General features: G+C 36.8%; 1 protein-coding gene across 2 annotated transcripts in view; it reads left to right on the top strand.

The window, feature by feature from the left end:
- Positions 1-12,728, top strand: part of NFATC3 (nuclear factor of activated T cells 3) — a 110,804-nt gene continuing 98,076 nt past the window's right edge. For both annotated transcript variants that reach the window (XM_045533428.1, XM_045533430.1), the window contains exon 1: positions 1-401. In XM_045533428.1, the coding sequence (XP_045389384.1) occupies positions 299-401 (103 nt within the window). In that variant the 5' untranslated portion in view covers positions 1-298. The remainder of the gene's footprint in view (positions 402-12,728) is intronic.

The following is a 12,728-nucleotide window of genomic DNA, read 5'->3' as shown; positions in this document are numbered from 1 at the left end:
GCACGGCGCGAGAGCGCACCCGCGGCGGCAGTGGCGGCGACTCCTGGGGGGCGGGGAACATTAGCTAAGGCTAAGGTGGCGGCTTAGGCACCCGCAACTGGCGGCGGCTGTTATTGGTGCGGCTCGGGGGGCGGCCGGCTCTCAGGTTCGGAACGGAAAGCTTGGTGTCGCGGGCCCCACCCGGAAAGTTTGCCGTGGAGCCGCGACCTCCTGGCCGGCGCGGCCCGGCATGAAGCGGCGCTGAGAAGCCGGTGCTGCAGCCGCCCGAGGAGGAGCCGCAGCACCCTGAGCCACGCCGATGACTACTGCAAACTGTGGCGCCCACGACGAGCTCGACTTCAAACTCGTCTTCGGCGAGGACGGGGCGCCGGCGCCGCCGCCCCCGGGCTCGCGGCCTGCAGGTGGGTGCCGGGCCGGGCGGGACTGAGGAGCGTCCCCTCTCCTGCTCGCGCGAGCTCTCCCCCTCCCTCCCTTGGTTGCCCCAGGATTGATAACCTCGTGTGTGTGTGTGTGTGTGTGTGTGTGTGTGTTCGTGCGCGCGCGCTCGTGCTGTGAGTGAAGTACGGATTTAAATCAGTGAGATGTGTGGGTCTCTGCGACGTGGAAGTGGCTGTGGGCTTGGTTGGAAGCGAACTACCCGGGAACGCGACTCCGGGACGCTGTGGCTGGTGGACCCCCGGGGTTTGGAGGCCTAGGATCGAGGCCGCTGCCCTAGTGGCGTCTGGTTGTCGCTGTTTTGCCAGTGTGGTGCAGAGAAAATATCCCTGTGAAGTGTAAGTGCCCTTGGTTTTTCGTCTATTCTAGGTTGTTTTTAAAAATCCTTATTTGAAAGGTGCTTGTTCTTCAATTTGTAGGACCCTTGTAAAATTCATGCACGTTTCTTTAAGTCTTCTTTGCTGGGAGAATAATGCTTTCGAGTTAACTTCTGCTTGTTAAGTTAACGGCCCACAGTTAATTCGAAATGTAACTGTAACGGGACTTTCCTGAAAACTGGGTTTCCTTGCTTGAGTAGAGCGTTTCGGAAGATTTTTTAAAAGTGGGATGCCTTTTTCATAATTCTCCTAGAGAGTTTTGGAAGTCAGATTTTATTTTAAGAAAAAGCTCTCCTCAGAAGATATTTTAAAGGAGATCCTGGATTGCGAAGGCTGGGCACCGTAATTCTTGCAGGTCAGACCAATCAGGAAATAGAAACAGGATGACTGGGGACTTAGAGCTCTTTTCTGACCTCGTTTGGTATACTGTGGTTCATTAAGTTCAGTTTCCCTATTACATATGCAGGCGAACTTCAAAAAGGAAATGGATAAGAGTAATTCCTATTTATTCTTTCCGGGTATTAGGTGAATTACTTAATGTTGTTCATGTTGATGTTCAGTAGACTGTTCCTGTAGAGTTGCACTGGAAAATGTCTGAACGTGAGGCATAAGGGTTCTTTGGGAGGTACTTGTTTTTTCAGTCCTTTTTAGTCTTTATATGTTAGATGTGTTTTTCAACATAATAAATAATTTACAATAGTTATGTGTTGGCTGCGTTTATTTTCTGTTCCGCTAACATAATTTGAGCACCCATTATGTTGAAGTTATTGTTAGGTACTTTGTAGTGTTACGATGATGCCAGAAAAAACAAAAAAACAAAACAAAAACTGAGGCTCTTCAAGGAGTTTGGAAAATACTTGGAGGAAGCACATAGCCCAGATAACTATGTTGCTAGACATCCTGTGAATGGCGATGCATTTTATAATAGAGGAAGAAACGGGAAAAGTGGCATTTGTGGAGAGGGTGGCATTGAATTGTACCTAGATACTGGGACTTAATAACAACTTGTTTGAATGAATATTTTTGTTTTAAAGAAGATAAACAGTTGATGTGAACAAACTTTTATTGGGTACAAACTTGATTAGAGCGCATTGTATACCAAATATATAATGAATAAAGGTGTTAACCAAATATGTGAATAATAAAAGAGCGTCATCATGTAAGTAGGAATTGTATGCACATCTAACATATTGAATAACACTTAAAAGCCATGAAAATGGCTTTTAAAAATGATTTTTGCCATATACAAAAAACCCATTTTGATATTAAAATGGGTCTAGAAGGAGTTAAGGTTTGTAACTTGATTTGTAACTGAAATTCCCAAAGGTAAACATAAGCAGTTTTATTTGTGACAAAAAGTTCATTTCAAAATATTATAGCAGGTAATTTTTTAAAAGTTTTTTTTATTAAGGTGATTTCACATAGAAATAAACCATCTTAAAGTGAACAATTTAGCTGCATTTAGTGCATTCACAGTATTGTGCTTGCACAACCACTGCTTCTATCTAGTTACAAAACATTTTCATCACCCCCAAAGAAAACCCTGTAGCTATTAAATAGTTGCTCCCCATTACCTCTACCCCTCTCATAGCCCCGGGCAACCACCAATCTTGGATCTTTCTCTGTGGATTTACCTATTTTGGATATTTCATATAAATGGAATCATACAGTATGTGACCCTTTGTGTCTGGTTTCTGTCACTTAGCATAGTGTTTTCACAGTTCATCCACTTTGTAGCATGTACTTCATTCCTTTCTATGGCTGAATATTTCATTTTGTATATGTGTATACACAATTTGTTTATCCATTGATGGACATTTGGGCTATCCACTTTTTGGCTATTGTGAATAGTGTTGCTGTGAATACCTAGCAGCTAGTTTTTTAATTCTGTTGGAAGGGATGTGTTACATATTCAAATCCAAGTTTTCAGAATTATTTGTTCACAAAATTAGTTTTCATTTAAATAAGCATAATTATGAGTATGTGGTTTGAAGGAACCAAAGTGGATTAACTGAAATGCTTTTGGGATGATATATGTAGTAAAGTAAATTCTACTCATGAGAGTAGAATTCAGATCACTATTTGATTGTATCAGCGTGTTTATTAAACTTGTTTTTGAATTCTCTTCCTCACTGGAATGGAAGTTCCCTGAGGGCAGGGTTATATCTGTGTCTTTTTCATAGTTGTATTATCAGTGCCTAGCACAATGCCTTTACGTAGTAGGCCTCCAATATTTGTTGAATTAATGAATACGTACCAGTTAAGTTTCGAGTCAGTGCTCACTGTTTCTTTGTTGTAAAGGAAGTTGATGAGAGTTGTTTCATTTCTTTGGCTTTTATTGATGAGTTCCATAAGATAACAGATCTTGGTAATTTGAGGCTGCAGTGGTTTTACATCTCTCTGAGGGTTTGAGAGTACTTGTATCACATCTAAATTTCCAAACAGGGAGAACATATTTGAAAAATATTTGGTGAAGGAAGTGGATGGAGAGTGAGGACAAACCAAGGGGCTGAATTTAGTGAATGAACTAATAAGCAAGCTTATGAAAGTACAAATTAGATGATTTGAGGTGCACTGATAACAATGGGTACATTTGTGACTGACTTTTTAAGATTATTGCTTACTGAGGTGTTTTGAGATTTTTCCACTAAAGAAAGTTGAAGACACTAGAGTCTTCAGCTTTTTTCCTAGTGTAACGTTATTTGTTATTTTTCAAGTTAAAAATGTACCAAACTATTTTGTTGAACTTTCTTTTGCTTAGTACTTAGCTTCAATCAGATGATATGCCTCAGTAGGAAATAGGGAATTTAAGTAGGTACCTGTTAAATGTATTCCATTAACATTATTTGCCATTGTAAAGGGCAGCTTCTGGTACTCTATTTTAGCATAGTGATTGCATATCTCCAATTTAGTTTCATGTTATAGTCTTTACTTTGCAAATCCAAAGTTTCATTCTCAGGGTTCATTACTAAATATCGACTTTCTGGTCATGAATGAGAGTCACTGGGAGGAATGTGCTATACTGTGTGTAGTATCTTATCTACTGATGTTTTTCAAAAGGGAAGAAATATCTTAGATACAATATGTATTTTTGTAAGAAATTTGCTTTATGATATGTGTAATTTTGTCAGATATTATTTTAGTACATATTTTCATATGTAAAATTGAGAAACTTTTCCTAGATAATTGTCTTACAGTGTTTTTACTTTGTTTAGTGCTTGGAAATCTGATCCATGTGTTATAATTTACTGTCTCTGGATAATTTTATTTTCTCACTTTTCAGTTTTTATTGATCATTTTTACTGAAGGTTTTTGTTTTATCTTGTGTAAATGAAATGATGTTTTTAAAACTCTTAGCACAGTCCTGGTGCACTTTAAATGGTGGTAGTTAACGTTTCTACACACACACACACACACACACACACACACACACACACACACACACACACACACACACACATTGATAGGCTATTTTGTACTTCCTCCTCTTTCCTAGACTCTTCTCCATATACTAAATTAAAATATTTAGAGAGAGTATGGGCAGATGAGAGATCCAGAAATTTAAACCTTCCTTACTTGAGTTGGAATTACTTGGTCTTTTTATTTTGTTTTATCCCTTTGATTCTATATTCTTTCTGACGTTACTTACCTCTTTCTCATATTTTGCCAAGTACTGAAGATCATTCACTTTTAATTATATTTTTCTACTTTATTGAATTAAGTGGTTACTGATTCAGTACATTGTGAAAGATGGTTGATTTGCTGACCATACTAAGTATAACTGGATATTTAAATCAGCATGAAAAAAGGGAAGTTGCTTGTATGGTTTCCTGTAGAAATGTAATGGTGTGTTTGTACAGCCCATTAGGTACTGTGAAGGAGGATTTGATTGCTGCTGAGCCATATTTTCATACCATAGATCAACTTCTTCTGTATACTTGGGTGCAGTGAGAATATGTATTAGGTGATTGAGTCCATGATAAACATTTCACTCTGAAGAATAATTTTATATTGTTTCTTTGACACCTTTTCTGATAGAATTGAAGGGTGGTCCTGGGAGTATTGGCAGAATTTTATGGTAGAGATTAATGAATAAATGTTTTAGTGAATATGGGGAAAAATCCAGGAAAAAAATTTCAATGTCATATTGCTTGTTTAAAACATTCATCATTGTAAGAGTGTTGCTACTCCTGAACTTTCTTAGATTTTCCCATTTGCCAATTCAGAAGGATATTTTGTTATATGTTCCGAACTATTAGTAGAGATAATACTGTAGTAGTTTTATTAGATGATACAAAATTTAAAACTTGGGTATTATGTACATGGCTGAGAAATTGTGGGGGACAAGTAAGGCCTGTATCTTAAGCATTTAAGGGCATTTAAGGTATTACTTTAGAGTAAGTGGTAGAATAAACTTATTATTATGACTTACTTGCCTTTCTGTGGCAACCAGTAAACTTTGCCTAAAATAGTATGTATTTTTATTGAAGGCATATTCCAAGGTCTGCTTTTGAGGTTTGTTCTCTGTATTTATTTTTTCAATGAAGTATAATCATAAGGACATTTTTGGTGAGAAAATATGGTATTCATTTTTCTTCAGAGAAAGTCATAAATAGTGATACATAAAATAGAGACCATTTAAGAGAAGGAAATGAGTTATATCACTGATTTCCTTCTCATTATTGATAGTTGAGTAGTAAATCACTCAGTATGGTAATGTTTTGTATGAAATAAGGGGTGGAGTTGAAGAAGCCATAATATAGTGAAGGCAATCACATTACTCTTAAGAGATAGGAAACCTGAGTCGGTTGGGCCTCATTTGATAGTAAGCAGTAGTTTGACTGCTCACAGCAGTAACATAAATAAGGGAGGTGTTGTCTAAAGTTGTCCTGGTGGGTCAGGGGAGTAGACACAGCGGACTTGGCAGTAAGCCTGGCTTCTAAAACAAAATCCAAGTCATCAAATTTGCCCAGGCATGCCATATGAGGTTCAAGTAACAGTGGAATTTAAGAGGAGTGAGTTTGTTCAAGGAGGCTTAGGAGAGTCACAGGCAGGAGCAAGCTTTTTTTAACACCCATCGTTTAAACTCACACACAACATGGGTCTGCGTATATTTCAGCCTTTCTGGTAATGTTTATATAATTATATTGTATGATTCTCACCTGTTTGTGCCTGAATTTGGCTACTTTAGGAGAGATGAACAATTGGAGCTGTAAGATTTAAGTAATATTGCCTATGAATTGATAGCTTACCAACAGCTGAAATTTAATCGTTGGGACAGTTCTAGTTAACATATATAGTATTCGTGTGTGAAAAGGAACTACAAGTCTATATGAAAGCCCGAAAATCCCAGGTATACTGGAGAAGTAACTTGAAGGCTTCATTTTCCTACAAAATATACAGTTTCAATATGTCTTACGTTACAGCAGCAGGTGAGAGTTTTAACATTTTAAAATATGTTTTTTAATGTTTTAAAATTTTATATTTTTAATTTTGTATTAAGTTTTCATCATCTTTACTGCTTAATTTAATTAGAAAATAGGTAGGATTATGTGAACTCTGAAATTGGGTTGCTTTCAGATTAGTTATTTTCTCTTATAACTTTTTTCAGTGATGTTGATTTGCATCACATGTAAAATATTTCTAAAAGCATTTTTTTCCCCATGAAGGTAATCATTGACTAGAACACTTTAATGTCCTGTGTGTGTTATACTTACATGTAAATATTTTTCAATATTACTTTTTAAAAATCTTTCAGTAAAGTTTGCTAAAAATAGCATTCAGGAATTGTTAAAGCTAGATGACACTCAGGAATTGTTAAAGCTAGATGATGGGTATAGGGTGAAGGTTCATTATAATAGTCTCTGTCCTTTGTATATGTTTTAAAATTTCCATAATAAAAGTTTTAAAAATGACATCCAAAAACTCTTCAAACTCTTTAAGGTGCTAGATTAGGATAGGAAAAATGTTCACTTTTTAAAATAGCATTGTGAAGTTAATAGGATTTGTTGTTGCATGTAACTTAAAAAAACTGGCTTAACAAATTAACAGAAAATAAAAATTAGTTGTGGTATGTCTGATTTATAAAACCATTTGTCCCTTTATGTAGTATTAGCAGTGGGATGGTGAGGTGAGTTAATGGTATATGTAAATAAAAAGTAAACTTTTGAATAGGTATTTTTCTATTTTTAAAATATTTTTTAGTTAACTATATGAGGTTGGAAGAATTCACTTAATGTTTAGTAATTTAAGAACTTGAGATAATTTAAAAAATTTTAAAGTTTGATCATGTTGCTTGTATCTGTCAGTCTGATATTTATTGAGTTGTCAGTCACCTTGAACTTTTAAATTTATTCATGATGAAATGAAGCTAAAGAACGTGTTCTTAATTTTAAGATTATTAGTTATACTATATAATTGGTAGAGATTAATTCACACATATAATAGACATAAATTCTCTTGCTTTGTGAACACTTAAGAACAAACAAGGTCTGAAATTTATATCACACGTCTTGCCATTTGTGCGATCCTATCGAATACTAAGGGAATACAAGTTTTAACCTTGTTGTTTATATAAAAAAAGTCTGGGGAAAATATAGAAAATTTTATCTACATGTTACTTGTGAATTTTTTATTGCAAAGAGGTTTAAGGAAACTTGATATTTTCTCTGCTATCAACACTTCTTTATAGTTTTCACTTCCTTTCAGGAAAGGTTGCTCAATTAAAATAATATTCAAGAAAATAAATGACAGTCAGAAATTGTTAAAGCTAGATGTTAGGTATTAAATATATTGGGACTCTCCAGGTATGTTTGAAAACTTCCATAATCGAAGTTTTGAAACCATTACAACCATGATCTAGAGTAAGAAATACATTTTGTTTTAACCCAGCACATACATGTTCATATACACAAAACTGAGATAGACATTTCATGTAAAATAGTGTTTAGCTTTAGTTCATGACATTACTCTGATATTTTTTTTTTCATTACATGGAAAATTATTTGTTACAACTCAATAATATTAACATATCACTCACTACCTTCAGTTTGAAAAACAGAGCTCTAGGAAATGGTTTCATAGTTCTGATTAAAACTGTTAGGGCATTGAGATATTCCTGTTATTCAAGCCATTTTTCCCGTGTCTGTAGTTCTTTAATACATTAAAAAATATTTTCTTTTGAATTAGCTGATTGCTACCCTTTTATTGGGTTAGTTGGTTGGTAAATTTTGCTACTTCCTGAAAATGACTTATTTCTCCCCCCTTCTCTCTGCCAAAGTCAAAGTCTTGGTTACCTTCTGTTTGGAAGTGTGTAGTTTTCTCTTCATATTTTTCCCCCAGTTCAGTTTTGAAAGTCATAGTTAAGTTTATCTTCAATTCTTGCTCCTTTTCATCTGTAACCTGCATCTTCATAGGGCTTCTTCATTGTGCTCCACTTATTTTATATCCCTCACTCTGTACATTAATGTCAAGCTTATCATTTTTAATTTTATTTATCTCTTTTCATTCCCAGGGTGACACCTTTCCTGCCATTTGTCTGAACTGCCTCTGTCATGCACATGTTTTATAGCCTTTCTCTTTTGTGAGATAATTTAGAGATATTTCGATGTAGTACTGAGCTAGATCTGAGTTCTAGATTCATTTGTATTGCTAATTGTGTGACATTGCTACAAAGCACAGGATAGTTTCAGGCTAAATCGGTCTTCTATTTTTCTTTTTCTTTTCTTTTTTTTTTGTTTTTTGAGACAGGGTCTCTGTTGCCCGGGCTAGAGTACAGTGGCATCATCGTAATTCACTGCAGCCTCAAACACCTGGGGTCAAGTAATCCTACTGCCTCAGCTTCCCAGGTAGCTGGAACTACAGATACGAACCACCATACCTGGCTAATTTTTAAAATTTTTTGTAGAGATGAGGTCTTGCAATGTTGCTCAGGCTGTTATCGAACTCCTGATCTCAAGCAATCCTCTCGCCTCAGCCTCCCAAACTGCTAGGACTACAGGCATGAGCCTGGCAGACCTTTCATTTTATATAAGTGGAAAGGCTTCTATAAAATTGAGGGTCAAATTGACTTGCCCAAGATCATTTAACTAGTTAATATCAAAGAAGAGATTCGGGACTCTGACTCCTAGTCCTTTGCTTTTTGGTAAGTTAATTTCTGCTTGAAAATACTAGACTAGTTTTTGCATAGCCTATAATTTTGATCCTTTTCTAACTTTTTTTTTGTTTGTGATCTGTTAGATAAATATTTAACTAGTATTACTGAATACCTATTATGTGCAGGTATTTTTATGTACATTATCTCTAAGTCTCATGATAAACCAGAGAGGTAGGTGTGATTTCTGTTTTATGCATGGTGAAACAGAAATGCAGGTAGATTTGACCATCTAGAAATAGGCATTTACCTAGTAAATCTTGACTGATCATGGTTTTAGAACATTTGTCGGCTTTTTATCATCTGATCACTATTTGAAAGAAATAGTAAAATACTTTGAATTTTCTAGTTTAAACATATGCAAAATAGTTGGGGTTGATATTTGGAAGGGGGAGGGAAAGAGACCAGTCTGGCTTCACATGGCCCCTTTCTTTTTAAGAGTGGGGAAGGACTTTTCCAATAGCCTTTAGCAAACTTAACCTTGCATTTCATTGACCAAAATTGGGTTACATTCCCTTTCCTAAATTAGTTACTGGTAAAGACGGATGGAATTATTCTTAGCCAACCCGGACTATCCCTTGGCCTGATGATTAGTTGGCTTCCCTGAAGCACATGGCTTCATGGGAGAGGAGTGGATACAAGGAAGAAAATGTTAGAAGAAGAGGGAAAATGGATACTGGCAGGGGGTTCCAGTTGAGGAACTTTAAAATATAAATATGACTTTTACTATGCAGTTACTTTTTAGAACACTTGCTTTTTTTCTTGCTTTGTCAAAGTTCTTGGGAGTGGGCAGGAGAACTAACAGAAGTGCAGAGAAAAAAGTATGGCTGTTGATCCTGGATTTCTGTGAACAGTGGGGGCTCGGTGTCTGGTGGATAAGAGACTTCGGGCACCAAATTCATCTTCCTTGTGTGGTTTAAGTAGAATCAGATGGTTTTGCAGACATACAGAAGGATAAAGACCGAGTTATCTAGTTAAGCCAATCCTGATATATCAAAATAGAGGTGATAAATTGTACAATGCTTTTAAAGGCTTTCTTTCACTCTTTGTTTTTAAGGTTAGTCTGAAAGGAGCTAGCTTTTTGTTAAGGGGTGAAAGAGAAGAATATGCACTGGGAAGAGAAAGTAGTAACCAGAGGGAAACATTGTATAAGATCTTAGAGTAATTAAACTGGAAGGGATCTCAAGAAAGTCCCCTTCCATTAGGTGGGTGAATACATTAATACTAAACCATTTAATCTTTTAGTGCAATTTTTATTAAGTGTCATTATTATTATATGACATATACTGGGAAAACGAATATGATTTAGTCTATTGGAGTAGACATGTAAATAAATACAGTAATATTAATATAATACAGATACAGAGAAGGTCCTCTGAGAGCATAATGACACAGAGCTTAACTCTGAGTAGAAAGGTCAGAGAAAAAGGTGCATTTGTGCTGAATGCAATAGAATGAGTTCACCAGGTGGATAAAGGAAGACAGATTTCAGGCCAATTGATTACCACACCCGAAGACACAAGTTAAAGAGCCATGGTCCTTTAATTTGGAAAGGTAGAAGATCAGGGTTCTGTAGTATCCAGATGTGGCTGGAGAGGTAGAGCCTATTATACTATTTTGAGGAGTCCAGATTTTAGTTTGAAGGTAACAGGGAGCCATTGAAGGATTTCAAGTTTTGCAGAGATGTCAGATTTGTGGCTCAGATCACTCTGCTACAATTGTAGGTCAGTGGTCTCCAACCTTTTTGGCATCAGGGAACAGTTTCATGGAAGACAATTTTTCCACAGACAGGGGTGGGGATGGGGCCGAGGAGTGGGTGGTTTTGAATTTGATTCAAGCACATTACATTTATTGTGTAAACCTCTCTGCTGATGATAATCTGTATTTGCAGTTGCTCCCCAGCCCAAGCATCACTGCCTCAGCTCCACCTCAGATCATTAGGCGTTAGAGTCTCATAAGGAGTGTGCGGCCTAGATCCCTTGCACACGCAGTTTATAGTAGGGTTAGTGCTCCTATGAGAATCTAATGCCCCCGCTGATCTGACAGGAGGCAGAGCTTATGCAGTGATGCAAAAGCTGGGGAATGGCTGTAAATACAGATGAACCTCCTGCTGTGCGACATGGTTTTTAGTAGGCCATGGTCTTACCCAGGACTTGGGGACTGCGGCTGTAGGTAATAGATTGAGGAAGGAATGAATGGAGGTGGGACATGTGTTGTATTTGAGAAATAAGGGCAGAGTAGTGGAGATGATAAGGTAAGAATACAGCTGAGATGGATTTAGAGGAAAGAAATCAATAGGACCTAGTATCAATTGAGTAAGGAGAGGAAGGAGGCTAGGATGGTTTGTTTTCTAATTTGGGTCAGTTGTGGTAGGAGGAGAATCAGATTTGGAGGTGGGGAGGGGGAAAGATGATTCAGTTTAATTAAATGTGCCAGGCATTATGAAAAGCCTGTGGAAATAAAGAACAAGAAAGACATGGTCCTTGCCCTTACGGACCTTATAGTCTAATAATTTTTTGTGAAACAAGTGTTATGACAGTGAAAATATAAAGTGCCGTGAGAGCATATGGTAAAGAGATAAGGAGTTCAGTTTTGTTATATGTTTGAGGTGTTTCTGAATTTGTTAGGCAGTTGGGAGTGTGAGTTTAGGGCTCAAAAGAGAAGTATGTACAAAAGAGATTTGGAAGCCATTGGCTATAAATATAGATCATAGTTGAAGCTATGGGGATGGATGAAGTCACTGCAGGAAAGTGTAGATTAGAATGAAAAACGGAGGCTGAGAACAGAACCCTGGAAACAACAGTATTGGAAGGATGGCAAGAAGAGGAGAAGCCAGAGGTGTTGTCAGAGAGTTAAGTTAGACAGTCAAGAGGAAATGGTGTAGTGAAAGCCAAGGTAGAAAAGAGTTTTATCTATTTATTTAAAAAATAGCTTTATTGAGATATAATTGACACATAACAAGCTGCATGTATTTAAAGTGTACAATTTGATAAGTTTTGACACAGGTATAGACACATGAAGCTTTCACGTGTTCAAGATAGTGAATATATCCATCACCCCCAAAAGTTTCCTCGTGTCCCTTTGTATTTACTCCGTCTTACTCTTCTTTTCCCCCTTCCCAGACAACCACTGAAGTGACTAGAAAATTTATATATGTGGAATTGCAAAACATGTACTCTTTTTTGGTCTGGCTTCTTTGACTCATCATTGTTATTTTGAGATTTATCCATGTTACTGAGTGTATCAATAGGTCATTTTTGTTGGGGAGTAGTTTCCATTATGTGTATATATATTACAGTTTGTTTTATCCATTCACCTATTGGTGGACTTTTGGAGGTTTTGGCTATTACAAACAAAGCTGCTATGAACATTCATGTTTAAATCTTTGTATGGACACATTTTTCCCTTTCCCTTGAGTAAATACCTAAGAATACAATGGTTGGATCATTGGGTAGTAGTATGTTTAACTTTTTATTTTTTTAATTAATTAATTAATTTTTGAGACAGTGTCTCACTCTGTTGCCCAGCTAGAATGATCATAACTCACTGCAACCTCAAACTCCTGAGTTCAAGTGATCCTCAGCCTCCCAGAGTGCTAGGATTACAGGTGTGAGCCACTGCACCTGGCCTATGTACCTTTAGCTTTTTAAGAAACTGCCAAATTTTTCCAAAGTGGTTATGTAATTTTACATTCCCACTGGCAGGGGAAAATGTATTTCCATATCCTTGCTAACATTTGGTTTGGTCAGTCTTTTTATTTTTAG

This window comes from Lemur catta, chromosome 20, assembly GCF_020740605.2.
Source record: "Lemur catta isolate mLemCat1 chromosome 20, mLemCat1.pri, whole genome shotgun sequence".
In the NCBI taxonomy this organism is placed as follows: Eukaryota; Metazoa; Chordata; class Mammalia; order Primates; family Lemuridae; genus Lemur; species Lemur catta.
Note: the sequence above shows the minus strand (reverse complement) of the source record. Positions and strands in the feature narration are given on the sequence as shown.